The sequence below is a fragment of the Vicugna pacos genome, chromosome 15, assembly GCF_048564905.1.
Source record: "Vicugna pacos chromosome 15, VicPac4, whole genome shotgun sequence".
In the NCBI taxonomy this organism is placed as follows: domain Eukaryota; kingdom Metazoa; phylum Chordata; class Mammalia; order Artiodactyla; family Camelidae; genus Vicugna; species Vicugna pacos.
In genome coordinates this window covers 8,844,446-8,864,731 of record NC_133001.1, presented here as the reverse complement: position 1 = coordinate 8,864,731, position 20,286 = coordinate 8,844,446, and the positions used below count along the sequence as shown (strand labels likewise).

Sequence of the window (20,286 nt, the reverse complement as noted above, 5' to 3'; positions counted from 1 at the left end):
GAATTTTTAGCCTCTGGTTAAGCATTCCTGGAAATTAAAAAGCAAGGGTGGGGGTGGATGGGAGGGAGGGGGAGGCAAGATTGGCAGCATTAAAACTAGCAACTGTTGGAAGCCATCACCACCCCAGGGCAGAAGGGACAGGGGGAGGACTGGTGTAAATGAAGGGTGGTGAGAGCTGGAGCTGGGGGGGAGGGGCCCTGAGAATCTAGCCCTGGGGGTGTCATTATTGGAGAGACCTTCCTCGGGACCAAGATCACACACCCTCCAGCATCTATTTCACTCCCTACTGCTCCTCCACATGCTCCCTTGACATCGTGGGACATGTGAGGTCTGCACGTGGGTTAAAAGGGCAGAGAATGGGAACTCAAGTGCAGCGGGGCTTGTAAGAACCGGGTGGACAATTTTAGAACAGTTCCTTACAGTGAGAAACTGGTTAGTGGGGAGCAGGGGTGTGTGAGTCGGGGTGGGGTGGCCTGTTTTCTTCTTTCACGAGGCTCAGCAGAGAAGATCCAGAAAAACGTAAGCCCTGTTCTGAGACTGTACTGTCCGATGGCCATTCACTTTGAACACTAAGGGGTAAACTGTGTTAAGTTTCAGTGCCTCTGAAAAGCCTATTGAGTGCTTTTCCTAAAAACTGTAGCCCCACACAAATTTGCCCTCTGCCGAGTCCTATAGCACAGTGGTTCTCAAACGAGCATGTTTCATACAATCACCTGGAAGGTGGAGGGGGCAGGGGCACCTCTAGAGTTTAATAAGGTCTGGGGCGGGGCTTGAAAATTTGCATTCCTCAGATGTTCCCAGGTGATTATGATGTTCCTGGTCTGGGGACCAGCTTGGAGAATCACGGCTATTAACACACAGTCCCCTGTTTATTTATTTATTTATTTTTTAAGAGGCAGTACTGTGGATGGAACCCAGGACCTCGTGCACGCTAAGCATGCGCTCTGCCATCGCACGATACCCTCCTCCCAGCACACACTCTCTTAATGTGCTCTGGTAATAGCCCAATCTCATGAAAGAAAAGCTCCAGTCTTGATTTAGGAAAAAAAAAGTTCATTCCTTCATCCTTCCAAACAGGGTACAGTACAACTGAACAACAATACACATTACTGAAAAACACAACTGCATTTTCTATTGCTCACTACTCTTTAAATAAGTATAATTCAGATATTAAGGAAAAGAACTGCCAATCACATTAATGCATTACAGAAATCAAAATTAACTTACCACACAAAATAAATTAAAACATTAAATATTAACCTTTTCAGTGCAACATATACAGAAGTCAGAGTAACAAGTTCTAAAAAAAAAAAGCATCAGGTTTGTTATAATGAAGATAATGAAAAGCTGAACACTTCAGTGAATTATTACACTAGGAAGAGGGGTTGGTTTCAATCCTGTGTGTGTGTTTACCACTCTATCTTTTAGAAAGCCTGGTAAAATCAGTGGCTACAGAGAACAGGTCTTATGTTAGAACATCAAGAACAAATATGTGTTCAACTTGTTTCTGTGATGTCCCCCTTGGTCCTGGGCTTTTGAATCATCCCCCTGCTCCCTCCTCAGCTGAGCAGGCTGGGAGAAAGCAAAGCCAAGATCCTCCTAAGGGGTCGGGGTCTTCTGAGCAGTGCTGGAGTCTCGTTGATCCGTTCCTGCTAAAACTGCCTGGAAAAGCAGCCAGCAGCCCACGTGCACTGAGGTAGCCTGGCCCTGGGCAACCTGACGATGCCAGACGCTCCTCCATCTGCACAGAACAGGCTCCCAGGAAGCTCTAGAATGCACCTCCTCCCTGACCAGTGTGGGTGGGGGAATGTCAATTTCACCTTCTCCTTTCCTGGGAAAATAGACTCTGGGGACATTCTGCCCACCTCCTCTGCTGGCTCATGATGGCAGGCTCTTATTTGTTTGGTGACACATGTCACTTTCAGATTTGGCTGGTGTATAGCGTTCTATCTAGGAGAAAACGCTTCCTGCCAGGATGCCTAGAGCAGTCACAGCCTGTAGACCAGTGGGAGAATCCAGGCTCCAGAAGAGATTTGGAAGCACCCTCTTCCCCCTATTAAAATTTTTAAAGATTTATTCATTTTTAAAATTGTGTAGCAGCTTTAACAAGAAGCCCATTTGTATTCTTATTTATTTATTTATTTGGGGGAGTGGAATTAATTAGGCTTATTTCTTTATTTTTTTTAACAGAGGTACTGGGGATTCAACCCACAACCCAGTTCATGTTAAGCAGGTGTTCTGCCACTGAGCTATGCTCCAGCCCCCTCTTTTTAAATTAGGGTTTTTTCATTTGTCCTGAGAGAGACTTTAGAAACAGCCGTGTTCCCCACCGCACAGGTGTGTGGCTACCTACCAGGTCAGATCTTGAGAAGGCGTCCCTAATCACAGCAAACTTGGCTTTCTCCAAAGCAAGGAAATATGGGGAACCGACAGAGATCGATTAGAAGATGGTTTTTAACCTGAAAAGCGGGCTTTTTTACAACGAACCAAAGAAGTACCAATGCCATGAAATGGCACAGGAATCCAATGCTTGTTGGCCACCTGATTTCTTAAAAAGAAATCACTAAAGAAAAGGTTCCCATATCCTGGGGCGTGGACAAGGGTCCAACCAGGCCTGCCTTGACCCCAGCCTCTGCTTGCAACTCGTTTCAGACCTCCTGGTTTACAGAGGACTGTTTTGAGAGGCGCTTCTAGGGAGGCACACATCTGAGCCTGTTAGCTGCAGGTCGTACAGGCACAAGGAAGGGGGCACCGGCACTGTGGCTTGCTGGACTAGAACATTCACAGGCACTCTGAAGTCCCTGCAGGGCTCCCTGTGCGTCCATCCTGTCTTCTCACCTCTCTGCAAAGGCTCGTGTGCCTGAAGACTAGACACTGATCCTTCCACCCATCAGGGGAAGACAGCCCCACAAGACACTCTCAACATCAGTTCCTACTCTTTAAAGGCAACCAGACCTCAAATAGTCTCTAAAAGATGGAAGAAAGATTGTCCTAAAGTAAAAATGTGATCTCAAGTTAAAAGCGAATGTTGCTACTCCCCTTTCGTTAGTCTCTGAAGAGTGAGTGCAAACTGGGGTCCACGAACCAGTGTCAGTTGGATCGGTCTCTGAGCAACGTGCTATGGTGAAGCCTCAGCTCCCAGATTCACTGCTGTAGGACCGGGGATACAAACTTAAGCCTGTCTTCTAACATGACTGAACCCCAGGAGCTGTGTCAATTCCACCGCTGGGGGCCTGCTGCTGGTGAGCAGATCCCATCTCTGCTCTTGGTGCTTCGGCTGCAGCATCATTTAGTAAAAGTGCCAAAGGTAGGACATGGTCATGTAATTGTCCCAGTTGTAAGAAATACAGAGAAAATCCATTGAAACTGACAGCCTGGGAAGGAAGAATCAGGGGAGGCCAAAATCACCTGATAGAAATTTCAAGCCAACTTGACGTATTTTAAAGGTCCTTTTCATGATGTGAGGAGCTAGGTGCACTGAAGGGTTAATAGGTAGACCTCTTCCATTTTTCAACTATCAGTGAATAAAGAGTTCCCTCACGTAAGGCGTTTGTGTATCATTTCATTGTTATCCTGTTTCCAAATTTTAATGATAATTTCTGGGGATGAGCTCCCGCTGTGTGGTGGGAGCGGATCGATGCTTCCTACTGGCAAGCCCACTGGGTCTGAAGGTTCCCAGATGCCCAGGAGAACAATTTCTCCATCTCTCGGGGAAAAGTGAGACTCACACAGTGGCGGCGGCTCCTTAGTGCTTTTTGTTAATAAAACCAGCATCCTGAATGGAAAAGAAAAAAAAATCATTGGACTATTTCTCCTATACTTGAAAATAAATAGGAAAGTTAAATTTCTCCTTTTAGAAATAAAGCAACAAATCAACTAAGCAACAACATGGAAAAATAAGTGACTGGTCCCTCTTTCATGGACGCAGCCCCAAATGCCCGTGGCTCTCTGCTGAGGCTCTATTTCTAAACAGGCTCTCGGACGGCTCACGAGAAAGTTAACACATTAAAGACCAGAGCAGTGGAGTGAGTATTGTGTTTATCCCATGTGGATGCCCACAGAGGCCCTCTGCCTCTTCCTTGACAAGGTGACAGATCTCCACGGCTAGATCTGCTAACTTTTCAACAGGAATGTACCCTGGAGCATCCATCTGCTTTGTGCATTAAATGGCATGACCTCTGGACCCCGATCTTAGCAACTCTCAGTAGCAACTCATCCTCTGCTCCCATCTCTACCCATCCTGGGTGGCTTTTCCCAAGCTTTAGCTGTCCCAAAGAGACCAGACATTTCTAATCAGTATAGCTTTCCAGCCAGCAATACATACATCAGTAACGTAGAAGTCTGAACGGGTTTTATGCTTTTTACATTGACTTAAGAGATTAAAAATAAAACTATCATCTGTCTCATAAATAAGAAATTATCTCCGAGGGTGGCAAAGGCTTGGGACGATCTTCAACATCACAAGTCCGTGGAAGACACCGGGCTGGTTGAGGGTTCCGTGGACAGAGGACAGGCACGGCTCCTCCTTGCCGATGACTTCACGTAGCAAAAGGCGATTTTGTTTTCTCCACCTTCTTCCCCAATACGCGGATAAGAAACAACTGCAACGATATGATAGGAATCTCCGGTGTGGGGCAGGATGGAGACTGCTGTGAAAAGAAACACAGCCTGGCATCTGTGACGGGCAGAACACACCCACACATGCCTCGACGCGGATGCCCACGCACACGCTAACTAGGTAAACAGCGGCTCCACCCCTCTGCCGTTCATTTTTGACCAGTCTTTAAACTGTGGTCCACTGATTTCTTCTCCAGGTCACACCGAATAACCCCAAGCAGACAGAGTCCTGGACAGAGTTTTGAAGGAAGGCCCACGAAAGACGAAAAGCCCACAGAGTCGATCGCGGGCAGAGGGGACAGGCCTGCTGGCACGTCCCAGACAGCCCTCGCCGGGCCGTCCTCAAGAAGTTCTTTCTTCATCGGGCTGCCGCGGTCCACCTGGCAGGACTCCTCCTCTGCGCTCTTCAGACCACTGGAAGGAAGGGAAAACAGGTTAAGCTCCGCGGGCCAGACCCCAGCCAGGCTGGGAGAACAGGCCCGGGACTGAAACTTGGGGAGGCATCAGCCAAAGTCCCCAAGTCACCAGGTCCCCCTGGGCAGTCAAGTCCACATCCTGCTGGTTTAGCTGCAGGGGCAGCAGCTCCTGAAACTGCGCTGTCGGTGACTCAGCCCAGTCTGCGGCCAGTTCCCTCATCAGGGGTGGCTTAGTGGGCAGAGCTCATGAGCTGGTCCAGGGCTCTGGCAGCAGACTGGCTTCCTGAGGCCATACAAGAACAGATCCCCCTTCTTTCTCAATGGGTGGGCCCTGAGGGTGTCCTCTGTGCCGGTCACGGCGAGGCAGTGTGCACCCAGGCCCTAGCAGCTCCTGAGTCCAGCCCAGCCTGGACATCTTGCTGCTCTGGTCCCTTCCGTGGTTCCTCTGGAGGTGGGAAGGTACCCATCATCTGAAGGAGAGGGGCTTCAGCCTTGGTGGCCATCTGTCTGGAAGGTCAGACCCATCCCCAGGTTCAAAGCTAACATCCTCTCAAATGTAGGGAGAGAAGTAACATTAACAAGGAATTTACTCTGCCCTAAATGACTCTGCTGAGGTGCAGACCAATGGTACAAGATCTACTATAAATTTTCTCCAAAAGGCATATGCAATTTTTCTATTGGTGCTAAAATACAAAGTAAAAATATTTTCCTTCATTAACTCAAGGGATGGTTCCTCGAGGTAGTGGAGGAGATGTGAGGGGGTCTTCAGAGGCCCTGGCACTCATCGGCTCCCCCAGGGACTCACGGTGGAACCCAAGCAGGCCTTTGGCAGACACAGTTTACCCATACTACTATGAGGATTAATGAATTAGCATCTTCCTAAATTAAAAGAGCCGCTCACACATAATGACAATGGTTCTTGAGATTGAGACAAAGTAAACGGCGCTCCTAGGCCTTCGGTTCCCTCCAGGTCACATTCCCAGGAGCCCTAATGAACACGGCAGTGGTCCAGCTTTCCAGCTGCTTTTCTTCTGGCCCTCTCCATGCAACTCTAAATTTCTGGAATGCAGACTGTTTACCAGAGCAGGACGCCCCCAGGTGGACGAGCCTGGGGTGACCGTTTCCTGACCCACCACTTTCTAAGAAGGAACTCTAAGTTTATGACGGGCTCTGTTGGTCACACCAGCATTCCAGAAACACTTCATGATGCGCGACTTCACTGAGCTTGTAGGGATAAATTTGCTAATTGATTCCAGGAGCCCCAGGCCAGTGATGCCCAGATGAGGGCTCCTGAGACATGGGTTTGGCCTCATGTCCAGACATCCAATCTTTTTCGGGGATATTGGTAAACTAAATGAAGATCATAGGATTCTAAGAGTTCAGAGTGCTTTGAGACCTTCTATGTAGGCTAAATCCCTCATTTCACTGATGGGAAAGGGGAGATGATTTCTCAAGGAAGGAGAATGGACATCTGCTGCATGTCTACAGTCTGCAGTACACTCTACTAGGTACTTTATATCAGTACTTATTCAGTTTGCACATCTTTTTAAAGAGAAAACTGAGGCTCAGAGATGTTAAGTTACTTGCTAAAGGTCACACAGTCACCAGTAAGGATAAAACAGCTCTCTTCTGAGTAAAATACACACTAGAATAAGCTAAACGTGACTTGGTAGGATAAATGTCCTCTTCTTTTCCTCACTTCATTCTGTTTCATCCTCCAAGAACTTCTGTCCTGACCTGGAAAAGGTGGTCCTTTTCTCTACCCAATAGTGTCTCCCAGGGGAAAAAGGCCCTTCTTCGATACGGCCCCTTACCTGTTTCTGAGTGGCAGCAAGCAGTCCTTCCCTTCAGGAGGGCACTGGGCTTCTCGTGCCGGCAGATGAGGGCCCGGCACCACTCACAGTGTTTTCGGACTTGGCAGCAGCTGCAAAGATGCAGAGAACACGGTCTGTGCGGAAGCCTGGCAGCGGAGCCCAGCTGGTGCAGCGGCCACCCGAGGGGCCTGCTGGGCAGTGCTGGGCTCTGACACTGCCTTCCCGTGGGGCCTCCAGAGGGACAGACACAGCAGGGGGCTGGGGGCTTTGCAGGGCAGTGGCCTTTGGGGCAGGAGCTGGTCACCCAAGAGAGGACCTGTTGTTGGCCACCGCAAAGGACCAGCTCCACTTGGCGGCTCTGCACTGGGTTCCCAGCTGTCAGAGAGGACCAGTCATCCACCAGCTGCTTGCACCATAAGCAGTGGGGTAACTCCAGAAACGTAGCAATAGCCCCAGAACTGCTGTCAGGACTGGGCCAAAGCAGCCGCTTCAGGCTGGCAGGGCCGTGAGGGCTTGGGATGGGGTGGGGTCATCCATCAGGAACTGCCAGCAGCAAAGCAGGGACTGCGTGGGGCAGAGGGTGCTGGATGGACCCATGGATGGAATGAGAGAGTGAGTCGCACATGTCCGTGGCTCCGAATCTTTTTTCTGAGGACTAACATTCTCTACCTGTGGCCAACCCATCCTCTCAGTGAACCTGCTACCCGGAGTGCTGAAGCATTAGGGCCATGAGGGCTCCAGCCTCTCTCTGTGGGCAGCAATGAACAGCCTGCAGAGTTAGCATGAAAAGAGAACCAGAGAACCCAAGAGAAGGGCAGAGAAGAAAGCCCTGAGTAAGACATTAACTCGCTAGAGCGCTGTTGGCTATTTCCCCTGGGACACCATGGAGGACTCTGTTTCCACTCATTCTAACCCTAACGTATGCAGAACCTATACACCCACTGACTGGGGCTGGGAGGGGTCTCCTGGCTGCCACGAGACCAGAAACAGATGAGGAAACAATCCGGTGGCTGGGCTTCCCTCTTGGTGCCTGGTGTCATCTCACAATCCCTACCCCAGCCCCTCTCTCTCGGCACTGCCCTGGGGAGGTGACTGCAGCCACCGAATCTTTGGGCAGCAGAGCTGAGAAGGAACCCTGCGACATTTCTGCCCAAACTGCTTCTGCCATGGGTGGCCAGAGCAGTCTGCCCCTGCACGGGTCCCTCTTGAGTTGCAGAATCCAGGTTGGGACCAGCTCACCCCATGTGATAGAGGCCTTGATTCTAGATCTATCAATGATGGCTGCCTTGCAGTCACCTAGCCAGGTGGGCTTGCCCCAGGAGCTTCCCAAGCAGGTGTGCCCCAGGGCAGCGGGATCCTGGCCTCTAGACCCCTCGGGCATGGGATGGGCTGGTCCCAAGCAACTCTGCCATTCAGGAGGGATCCAGCGCCTGGGCAACCAGTGCCAGGCAGGTCGAGGACTTAGTCTCTGCATCAGGGATTCTGAACTTGATTTCTGGCAAGGGTAGGCTTGGAAAGGACACAGGAGAGGTGGAATGGTTGCCTCCCTGGGAAGGAAGAGGCTGCCCAGGTATCCTGGGTTAGTCTTGTCTTCAGAGAATATGGCAAAATTAACTCTCCAGTCCCTCTGGGGAGGCCCACATGGGCACTTAGGCTTCTTCCTGAGGCGCTGGGACACAGAAAAGGGACTATGTGAGTGACAGGTGGGGACACTTAGCCAGCCAGCCATAAGAGTCAAAGCCAGCAGTCCCTTGGCTGCTCCTGCTGCCCCAGTGGGGGTGGGGGAGGGTCTTCACGCATGGCAGAACCTGAGCTATGCCCCAGCCTGAAAACAGGTCCACCACCTGCAGACATCTTTCCTAAGACACATGGGAGTAAAACGGAGAAGGAGAGGCCAGCCCAGCTCGGACCTCATCCCTCACCCCTTAATGCTGCCTCGATTCAGGAGGAGGACATGAGCAGGCTGTAGCTACTGTCACCGAGCTGGGGCTCCCAGGGGCTCTCCATTCATTATCAGAACCAGGAGCATGGGCTTGAGACGCTTCAATGGCAACAAACCAATAAAAAAACAGGACAGAGACTCTTATTTATCTAAAACCCTGGGCACGCTCAGAGGGCTCAAGTCTGGCTTCGCGCAGTAACTCATGGTTGTTCCTTCCAGCCCTGGCCAGAAAGGGCCCGTCCACTTACTGTCTCCACCTTGAGTTACTCTGCACCAATCTAACTGCAGCCTTTGGCTGTTCTGCCAATCCCTTGTGCACGTCCAATTAGGTGACATCTTCTGAGGGTTGCTCTGTGACTTAGATGTCTCCAGATATTTCCAGGGAATAAATCTGGCCAGATGCTGGAAATACAACCCTAGGGTCTCTCCTGTTGCAGAGCAGTCCTAGGTGAGCAAACGGGGCTAAGAAACCTGGAAAGGGGCTCAGTTGGTCTAGGGCTCAGGAAGGCTTCCTGGAAGACGCCAGACAGTGAGTTTTGGAGGGGGGGGCAGAGAAGTAGAGAGAGGGGAAGGCCTGTGGTAACAGCCACCGTGGCTTTAGGGTTTGCAAAGTGCCTTCTGCAGAGAGGAAGCGCTGTGGCTACTGCCCACAGGAGGCTGGGAGCCGTTTCTAGTTCCCTCTGGAAAGTCTGTGTATCCCCATCACAATGGTGAAGCCTCCAAGCCCACAGCAAGGAGAGAGCAACTTTGGCTCTGCACTGGCATCCAGCAAGGCACAGATCCTCTGTTAGGGACCTCCCAGCATGTGTGCCCTTTACATAGCTTGGCTGTCACCAAAGCTCCTCTTTGCTTTGCTAACATGAATCAGACATCAGCGTGGCCCTGTTATCTGGGCACGCTGCACATAGCCCTCGTGGGGCAGGCAGATGGGGGACTCAGCCTCAGAGGCAGCAAAGACTCACTGTATCAGCACACAAGTGATGATGAGGACAGCCAGGGCCACGATGGAGACCACCACCAAGGCGGTAATGGCCTGCTTCTTCTGGCTGGCAGCCACCACGGCCAGGAGGTCTGCGTGTTCACAGCGCGCACCGACGTACCCAGAATGGCAGCTGGGGAAGACAGGGGTGTCAGCACACTCTCAGGCAGAAGCCTCATTCTCTCCACTCCTCTAAGAAGTCGGGGCCGGAGCGACCCAAGTCCTAGGAAAAGCCCAAAGGGCCCCCTCCAGCTTTTGCTATTGGAGGCAAAGGCATCAGCAAAATTGCTCCTACTACCCTGCACAGGCACCTCTTGCTTGGAGAAGAAGGGATAACTCATCAGCTTATCATCTGAGGAGGAAAAGTGCTGCTGGAGCACTTCATTATTATTGTTACCATGCCAGATCCTGGGGGAGAGAGGAAGGCAGCAAATGTGTTTATGACATGAAGTTCATTTTGGCAGTTCATAAAAATCTAGGTTATTTTTAAACTAAATGTGTGTATTCAGAATTTCTAGTGATGAGAGAAAGAAAACATGCTAAACCAGCAGGAGACATAGACTGTGGTTTGCTTTTTCTTCATCTTCCTCAAGTTTAATTAGTTCTACAAGCATTTACCAGGTGGTCCAGTGCAAGGGGCATGTGGCAGAGGAGCGGCCAGCACCGCCATCTGGTAATTGTAAGACTTGAAAAGCCACCAATCTCTTTTGAACCCTGGTCCTCATTTCCAACAATACCTGGCCTCCCTCCACTAGAAGATTAGTAAGGGCACAAAACAATTCACGTTTACGAACGTGCATGTAGCCTGTAAAGGGCAACACCGACACACGGTGATGGTATTACTGGTATTGGTACTATTCAGAGGCTCTTTGGTGTCAATCATTTCAGTAACAGCCTCCTCTGTGCTTCTTCCATGTAGCTCTCACCTGTGCTAAACTCCCCCCACCGAGATTCTGGGGTGGGGGCCACAAGTGGTTCTTGCACGGTCATTCCTCAGGGCATGTTCTAGTCATGAGGAAGTGATGGTCATTTTCTGATGCAGGTACTTTTTTCCCCCTCCAAGCATATGATTCTTCTCAATAGAAGAGACTTAGTTTATAATCAGGTCGCTTTGTCTGGGGTGACTTTCTTTTTGTAATGAAAATGTTTGATCACTGCTGACTTCTCAGGTTGGGTGACTTCCTTCCCACAGGCGACTTCCCTGAGGAGCAGTCTGGCACCAAACATCACACACTGTATTTAAACTTTTGTTTTCCTTCCCAGATTTGACAATGATAGTTTAAACTTTTTTTTTTTTTCAAGAGTCTACCTTTTGAGGAAGTAGCCAGCCTGTCACCTTCACTTTCAGACTAAAAGGCCTTTGAAGAACAAGGAAAATGAAGGAGGATTAAGGGTCCTGGTGTGTCTGCTACCGTGCCAGGGCTAGCCCCAGGGGTGCTGGATTTGTGATTCCCTTGAACTTGTGCTCCTGGGTTGCCAGATTCCAGACACTAGACCCCAGATGCCAGAAGTCACAGGATAAACACCGTGTATTCTCCTGGAGCATACGTTTTGCTCAATGTTAAAAACTTAATCATTTTAATGTTAAAGGAACAGGTAGTGTATGGGTTTAAGATTATGGTAAATAGGAGATGCTGCAAAAATTGTTGCTTAAGGCTACAGCCTGGGATACCAGCATACGAGCTTCTGTCTTTAATGCTGCTTAATGAAAAAGTCTTTCACTGGTGCTCTTTTCCCCAAAGCCCAGTTGTTATGAACCTTATTTAAAGGGTTTTTGTTTTTGTTTTTGTTTGAATTCAAGCACTTGCTTATCTGTTAAAGGTTAGTTTACCTTTAGTACACATTTTCTCATTTAATCTTTGCACAGAAAAGTCAAGGCACTTGCCTGTGCCCACCCTGCCAGGGAAGAGAGAGAAATTCATTCCCAGGTCTGCTGACCCGAGTCTGGGTTCTCGTTCACTCACCAGGGCTGCTGCCCCTGCATACTAACTGGGGACTGAGATGAGAATGCCGCAGATTAAGCTCTTGATCAAATCTGGCCTTTTGGTTTAGCCTCCAATCTTGAAAGGGTAAAAGAGATTTGAGGTTTTAGGTTCAATGAGGGTGCAAAGGGTTTGCAGTCTTAAGTAAGGAAGCTGGGGAAGACCAACTGGGAGGTTAAATGCCATCTAAGTTTCTCTGTAGACGGGAGGAGAAGAGAGCGGGCTCCGGGGAGGAGGAACAGAGTGGAAGACTGGGGAGCTCTGGAAAGAAGACTTTGCTTGAAAACGGATCTGGATCACAGAAGTGTGAATAAGAACACAGACCCTCAGACTTGGGCTGGGAGGGAGACAACCGAGTGCTATGGGATAGGAGCAGGTTTGTTTTTTTGTTTTTGTTTTTGTTTTTGTTTGGTTTTAATTATGTGAAGGTAAAAGTCAGGAAACAGCTCACCCTGTAGGTTGGGGAGAAAACAAAGACACTGGCCCCTTTCCACCAAGGGGGAGCTGATGGTGGATTGAACTTGAGACTTAGAGGCGATAAGCAACAGGCACAGGTGATGTGTACATCGAAGCTTTCTGTGTCTAAAGAGAACCCTGCCAAGGGTCCCTTCTCCAGCCCATCTCGAGTTTTCACCCTGCACCCAGATGGCTCCTGGGTTGTGGGCATCCTCCATTTGGTATCCAACACCCCTCTCTGTAGGACCCTAATCCACCCCCACTACTTTATCTCCCGTCACCTAGGTTCCAACAACCCAAGAAGCCCTCCCACCTTGTAATGTCAAATAAACTAGTGCTCAGACACGGCTGCCTAATGAGTGAATGACTACCCACCCAACCCTTGCCCATCTCAGCTCCTGCTACCTTCTCTGCCTGGAATAGGATTCCTCACTTTCTTCCTCAGACTCCATCTCAAAGACCACATTCTCTAAGATGTAATTAACAGACTCAGTCATTCATTCTCCCAGGCACCTCTCCATCCATTTTCCATGGATGTCTTTAACCTTGGAAGGCCCTCAGGACTACACCCACCTCTCTGACTGTCCCTCCCTCCAGCCTCACCTTAGGCCAGCTCCATGCTCCTGTAGACAAGACCTAGCTCTACAAAAACTCTGGCGAACCACTGAATAGAAGCGGGGTGGGGAGCCTGGGCTTTGGGGTGGACTGTTCCATGTCTAACCAGGGGCTGCAGCCAAGCCAATGAGACTTCTCTATAGCTGGGTGTCAGTGCCGTTTCCTCATGGGGAAGGGGAGTGTGATGAGAATTTGCATAGCGACTCAGGAAAGGTCCAGGCTATGGAAGGAGCACCCCAGGAGGCAATTTTACCCAGCCCGCAATGTTGCTACTCTAACCCAAAGGCCCTGGGAGAGGAGGATTCTAACATCTCCCTAATGGCTTGGTTCTGAAACCCTATGACTTAACAAATCAACGTTGAGGACTCTAAGAAACCCCATTTAAATAAAATAGTGGGAGCCTCGTGCTAATTACAACATCATCTTATTAAAGGCTATGCTAACCTCCTACCGGAATGATCTCTGTTATTCCTAACAGTAACAGCCGCATGTGAGGTCCGGCTGCTACTTACCTTGTTTCACAGTTTGTGGCTTAGGCATCTCTGTGTTTTCTTTTCTTTTTTTTAAATATGTAACTTAATTTTTTTTAAATTTTAAAAATGTATTTGTTTATTTTTTTGTTGGGGGGAGGTAATTAGGTTTATTTTTTAATTTTTTTAATGGAGGTGTTGGGGATTGAACCCAGGACCGCATGCATGCTAAGCATGCGCTCTACCAGAGTCGTACCTTCCTCTTCCCCTCTCTGTTTTAACACGAAGACTTAAATTACCAGTGATATGCCTGTCTCCTCTGCCGATACCTTTAGGGCTTTCCAGTCCTGTCTGTTGCTCAGTTTTTCTTCTAAGTCCCTTTTGCACCTGGTTCATGGTGCCTTTTAAAATTTTGAAGAAATATGATAATGCATATAGAGCTGTGCTCTTATAAGCGGTTTTTTTTCCTTAAGGAAAAATTTCCCCAATCAGAAAAAGAATATTTCTGAGAAAATTGGAAAGTACATAAATTATAATAAAATCGAAAGAAAATGAAAGAAGGAAAGAAAGCCCACATTGCTGCAAATCCCACCCCCTCAAGTGGTGGTCTGAATGACAAGGACTTCTGCTGGACTACTTCTGTGTATTTTTTTAACATAGTTCAGATTTTTAAAAATATAGTTTTGTATCAATTTCTCACTTAATATTTCTTTACCATTTAACTCCGTCATTAGAAAAACTGTGGAAGTCATTTGAAACAGTTGCACAGTAATTCATGTACATGGTGTGCTTCATTGAACCCTTACCATGTAGGCTATCTCGAATTTTGCTGTCATAAATAACACCAGGGGATTATCTTTGGGTACACATTTTGTTTGCATTTGGGATTACTTCCTCAGGATAGGATCCCTTAAGTGGGCACAACATGATACAGACTTTGGAGCCCAGTTGTCATAGGTTTGAATCCCATTCCCCTTAATGCCTGTGTGACCTTGAGCTAATTACTTAACCTCTCTGGGCCATTAATTCTGCATCCTTAAGACATGATAGTAATAAAGTTAACCTCATAGAGTTATGAGCATTAAATGAGTTAACATCGAGAAATATCTGACACAAAGGAAGGGCTACATGAGTGCTAAAATGTAAATAAAAGAATGTGAGCATTTTTAAGGCTCTTGAGAGACACTGTCTTCATAAACAATGATGTACGTTCCAACAGGAGGCTAGTGCTCTGAGTCTTAGCAAAGTTGTTTGGCATAGGCCCCAAGATAAAATCTTTAATATGGGGACCAAGGACCGAGTGACCAAGGACCAGGGACAATGGTTTTAGAAATATGTTTACACCAACTTGCCCTTAACATGGAGAAAATCCACCGGGCTGGGGTGGTAGTGGAGACACTGAGTCACAGGATACCTATATTGGGTTTACCCATTCTTGGCCTCAAGAACTGAATTCACCGAGTCCTATAACCTTTCTGCCTCGGGCTTTTGGGGAGGAGTGGGCTGGAGGAGGTAAGGGCTTCTCCTGCAGCTCTGATCCGAAGGAACCCACAGCCTTGGGCTCCGTGGTCTCCCTGACTTTCACTGCTCCTTCAGCAAGACCTTACAACATCCTTCAGCTGTCATGATGGTGACGATGTGCTGGTGACAATGGTGAAGGTGCTGGTGATGGCTGCTCTTATGTGCTGCTGGAAACTCGGCTTAAATATTCTCCACTGTGTCTAAGCGAACTTTCTGTGATGATGGAAAAACTCTATCTGTGTGCTGTCTCATACGGTAGCCACTAGCCCCCTAGAAGTATTGAGTACTTGAAATGTGGCTAGTGAGACTGAGAAACTAAATTTTAATTAATTAAATGAATTAATTTAAATAGCCACACATGTCCAGTGGCTCCTGTCTTGGACAGCAAAAGCTCTAATATGCATTATGGTCACTGGGTCCTCATTACAATCCTAAGAAATAGTAATATCCCTGTTTTATGCACAAAGAAACAGGCTTAATGGTGCTAATTCACTCATATAAGAGAATGTCTGACTTCCAGATCCATGCTTTTAGCTGCATTATTCTTCCTGGCGTGTGAACCCCAGTATCTACTTCTGGTGGGGGCAGGACATGCACTTTCTTCAGACTCAGGGGTGGGTGATGTCCTGACTTCTCAACCCCTACACCCTGGCACCTGCTGGTTGCTGAGATGAGAGTAGGTCTAGACAAAGCGGCTCAGGCAGTAGCAAGAAAACCACTCCCAATCCTGGTCTCTCGGGAGCTGCGTTTTCAGTCACACGGTCCCTCCTCTCTGGGTGTCTGCCTCTGTTCAGATCCCACTGGAAGGTACCGCGGCCAGAGCTATGTGGAATGTTTTCCTTGGCTGATGGCAACATGTTTTCACACTTTGCTGTGGGAAAGTTAAGTCAGGGAGTTCAGTCACCGGGGAGCATTTTGGACAGGTGAGACACTTCAACGGGTCGCCCCTGGCTGCCAACACTGGAACCCTTCAACCCTGTCACCCGGGTGGCTTCCTTCCACTGTTTTCCTTTGTCTGAAGGTTTGTGCGGGCAGTAGGTCAACAGTTTGCAGAATCTGCCTCAGGGGAAAAATGGTGTTGGGAGTCCTAACCTTGCATTTCTATGGTTTTACTAACTGCCTTTGGAAATTCTTTTCCCATTTGTTTTCTGAAGTAGTTGGCTATTAGCAGGGGTTTATTAAAGGGAGACCTAAAATATACAACCCAAGGTTCACCTGACGCATAAGTGTTTCAGGATGATGTTCAGTACTTTTGATGATTTCTGACTAGTTATTTCTTTTAACTTTTTCTCTTCACCTCAAGATTTTAGTGTGAGATGTCATTATAGTTCTCTAGAACCCTAAAGACCATTGTTCTGGAAAACAAAGGCTTAAGAAAGGCTTTAGAAAGAGCTCCCTCTTTTCAGACTATAATCTTGGGCTCCTGTGGGTTTTTCTTGACATGACTGACGTGGCCTCACCTCAAAGTATGTCCGTTTTATGGACTAGAATGAGTGTGTTATTCCCCAAAGCTGGGGCGGTTCTTAAGAGCAGGGCCAGAATGTTCGGCTTTCTCGGCACAGACTCAGAGTTTCTGGTCCAGTGGGAGTTAATGAATTAGAACATTCTTCTAGGTTCTGTAAATACCCGAGGGTATAAGGCGTGGTCCTGCCCTCATTGAGCTTGCAAGCTCACTGGCAGCAGTGAGCAAAGCAGGCTGGTGTGAGTGGAACAGAGGGGACCACAGGGTGACTGGGGACCGATGTCCACCTCTGGAGAGGTGGCAACTGAAGGGGGCAGGCCACATTCCAGGAACACCTGCTTGGAGGTATAAAACCTGACTTCCAAAATGTGGACGGCTGATGGAAACCACCCAAGAACAACGCAGCTCATTACCTACGACCACATGAAACTGCCTGTGGGCTGAATACCACCCCTGGGCCCCCAAGATCCAGTGGGGACACTGAGGTAAAGAGATGCTGAAGGCTTGCCTGGCCTCGCCTCCCCCAGACGGCCGGCTTCTCCAAGCTGCAGGTGTCTCTGTGGCTTCTCTAGGCCTGGCACTGGGCAACAGGAGGAGTCTGTGCTCAGGGCAGGGAGCTTGGGAATGACCCTGAACTTCCTCTGGAGGGAGGTTTACCTGCAGGGGGAGGGCGCCAACACCTTTCCTGGAAACAGGAGTTCAGCTGTTTGAGGTGAACTTTGTGGGGCTGAGGCAGAGCGCCCTCAGGGCAGCAGCTGAGAACGTGGGTTTGGGGGCTGGAATGGATGGAAGCGAACCCCAGCTCTGCCACTTACTGGCTCTGGGACTCTGGGCAAGTCACCTCACATCTCTGTGCCTCAGCTTTCTCGTGTTCACTAGAAGGGCAAGGATCCCTACTTGAGAAGGGAGCTGTGAGGGCTGTGTGAGCCACTGTGCGTGGAGTGCTGGGAGCCCTGCCTGACACATGGCGACAGCTTTTCCTGAGAGCTTACTGCTAATAATAGTAATATTTACAGTGTGAGTGGGAGAGGCAGCCAGCCATCATGATGAACAAGTAATGGTGTGTAAATGGGATGGACAATTAGCTCCCTGATACAAGAGCAAGGCTTGGGGCCCAGACTGAGGAGGACAAGAGAGCCACCCACCTCCCCTAGAAGGCTTCCACCCGCTGATGGGCCCCGGCCACAGGGAAGGTTATTGCTTTGGGTCATCTGCTGACCCAGGCTCCAGGCTGCCTGCTCTCAAAAGTTTACAACAGCCCCTGATCCTGAAGTGGAAAAACTGAGCTTCTGACAAGCTTGGGATCAGAACTCCCCTCTCTCTCCCAAGAGGATCCTCCTAGCGCAGAGCAGAGCACAGGGCAGCCTGAGGTCCCAGCACTGGGCGCTGCTGGAGGGGAGAAGGCCTCCCACTGCGAGGCTTCCTGAGATCTGGGCCGAGAGGCAACACCTCCTTCAGAACTGTTGTTTTTCCACCATGGCCAGGCTACTAACAGCACTAGTCCCATCATACCCCCAGAGGCTCCGGTGTGTATTTTGTAAGAATGATAATCATGAACGACAGTGACAATTAGCATCATTGTGCTCTGTGTTTACCGGGTGGGGAGGGCTCTGAGCTCTGCAGACGTGACCTGGGGCCTCACACTGTCCTCCCGGGAGGAAGGTGGCCAATGAACCTCTCCAGGTGAGGCTCAGAGGCCCCCCGGGGGGCCTGACCAGGCTCCCACAGCTGCCCCTCGGGAACAGGAAAGCCCTACGCACCACGGCTCACGGTGGCAGGCTCTCCCGTCCCGCCTCTCCTGGGCTAGTCATCTGATACCCTTCAGCATCATGGCTGAGGACTCAGCTTTGGGGGCCAGTCTGGGTCTGATGTGAGCGCTGCTGTGTGATCCGGGCACAAGCTCTCTGTGCCTGCTTCGTGGGGTCATTATGAGGGTTCCATGACTTAACACGCAGATCCTGCCTGGCATGAAGCGAAGCTCAGTTAATGTTAGCTTTTATTAACATTTAATATCATTTACCGGTATTGTGAGTTTGGACCATATGAAATTGCTGACTTTCAACCATTTTCAAATGGCAACTTCATATACACGGGTGGTTCTTTAAAACATTCCCTCACCTCGGGGGACATCTGGCAGTGTCTGGAGACACTGTTGACTGTCACGACTGTGGGGGGGTGGTGGCACCTAGTGGGTAGAGGCCAAGGATGCTAACCTCCTTCCGTACACAGGCGTCAGCAAAGGGTCATCCAGCCCCAAATGTCAACAGTGCCCTGGCTGAGTATAGGGCCCCTAATGATATTCCACTATGTTCAGATTACTTTTCTTTTTTGAATTAAAAAAAATTTTTTGTTGAAGTATAGTTGATTTACAATGTTGTGTTAATTTCTGGTGTATAGCAAGGTGATTCAGTTATCTATATATATACTCTTTTTCATATTCTTTTCTCTTATGGTTAATTACAAGACACACCTAGAGATGATCACACTAAGTGAAGTAAGGCAGAAGGAGAAAGACAAATATCATAGGACATCACTCATATGTGGAATCTAAAATATGAGACAAATGAACTTATTCACAAAACAGAAACAGGCTCACAGGCATAGAAAATGAACTTAACGGTTATCAAAGGGGAAAGAGGATCGAGGAGGGATAACTTCAGAGTCTGGGATTAGCAGATACAAGCTACTATAAACAACAAGGTCCTATTGTATAGCCCAGATTAATTTTCTTAAAGCATCCCTTTCCAAAAAAAATGACACGGCTCCCATGCCTAGGGAATAAAGGCTCATTTCCAACAGGCTCTGGCCTCCAATTCATCTCCAATCTTGTCTCCTCCCTGCTGTGGCCACATCGACCTGTAACAGCAGGTGCCCCGACATGCAGGCCTGGAGTAACTGCTTTGCTCTCCCCACCAGCCAAACCCTAACACCTGCTCCGGGGAGCTTTCCTCGCATGCCTTTCTTGCCCAAACTGACCACTGCAATCACTGGTGGCTTTTAACTAATTGACTCCTGGGTCCTAGTCCTTGAGATTCCGATTTAGTGGGTTGGGGTTGGGGTGGGCTCAGCTATTATTTTATTTAATTAAAATAAATTTTTTTGGGGGGCAATTAGGTTTATTTATTTTTATTTATTTATGTATACCTATTTATTATTATTTTTTTTGATGGAGGTACTGGGGATTGAATGCAGGACTTCATGCGTGCTAAGTGTGCACTCTACCACTGAGCTATACCCACCCCCCTTTTATTAAAAAGAAGCTCTAGGGGCTCAGGCTCGGCCTGCTGTGGAAACTGCCGTGCCCTGGCACGCATCTTTACTTCCCAGTTGTTTCGTCCTGTTACCACTTGTGTACACCCACCCTTTGCATGCACTTCCCGCTTATTTTGTTGGCTGTCCTGTAAAGATGCTGGAGGGCACAGACCTCATGTTAGACACTCAAAGGGATCCAGCCCGGTACCTCGCCCTCCAGAAGTTCTAAGTAGTGAGTTAAACTTGAATCCAGGAATTTTCAGTCTTTGCTGAGCCCAGGAGTCACCTGAGATGCTTGTTAAAAATGCAGATCACAAGTTGGGAGTTCAGGATTTGCAGATACTAACCACTATATGTAAAACAGATAAACAACAAGGTCCTACTATACAGCACAGGGAACTATATTCAATACTCTGTAATAGCCTATAATGAAAAAGAATATATATATTCACACACACACACATAACTGAATCACTGTGCTGTACACCAGAAACTAACACAATACTGTAAATCAACTACACTTTAATTAGAAAAAATGCAGATCCCCAGGGTTCAAACCCCAGGGGTTCTGCCTCAGTGGCTCTAGACTGGGACCTTGGAATCCGGATTTTTAAGCATCTGGCTTTGAAGCCCGTGGCCTCCAGCCTGCTGTTCCAATCCTCTGAGCTGCCCAGCTCCAGAGCTCTCAGGGGCCTCTGGCACGATTTATGGAGGTAAATGCTCTTTTAATTGGCTGCTGGGACACCCGCAGCCCCAGGAC

At 48.7% G+C, this 20,286-nt stretch overlaps 1 protein-coding gene across 1 annotated transcript in view; it reads right to left on the bottom strand.

Moving 5' to 3' along the window:
* Positions 1-1,036: 1,036 nt before the first annotated feature.
* TGFA (transforming growth factor alpha) overlaps positions 1,037-20,286 on the bottom strand; it is a 105,193-nt gene continuing 85,943 nt past the window's right edge. Inside the window, exons 4-6 of the mRNA XM_015237067.3 lie at positions 9,752-9,901; positions 6,848-6,957; positions 1,037-5,031 (exon numbers count right to left, since the gene is read on the bottom strand). Coding sequence (XP_015092553.1) covers positions 5,024-5,031; positions 6,848-6,957; positions 9,752-9,901 — 268 coding nt within the window. The 3' untranslated portion in view covers positions 1,037-5,023. The remainder of the gene's footprint in view (positions 5,032-6,847; positions 6,958-9,751; positions 9,902-20,286) is intronic.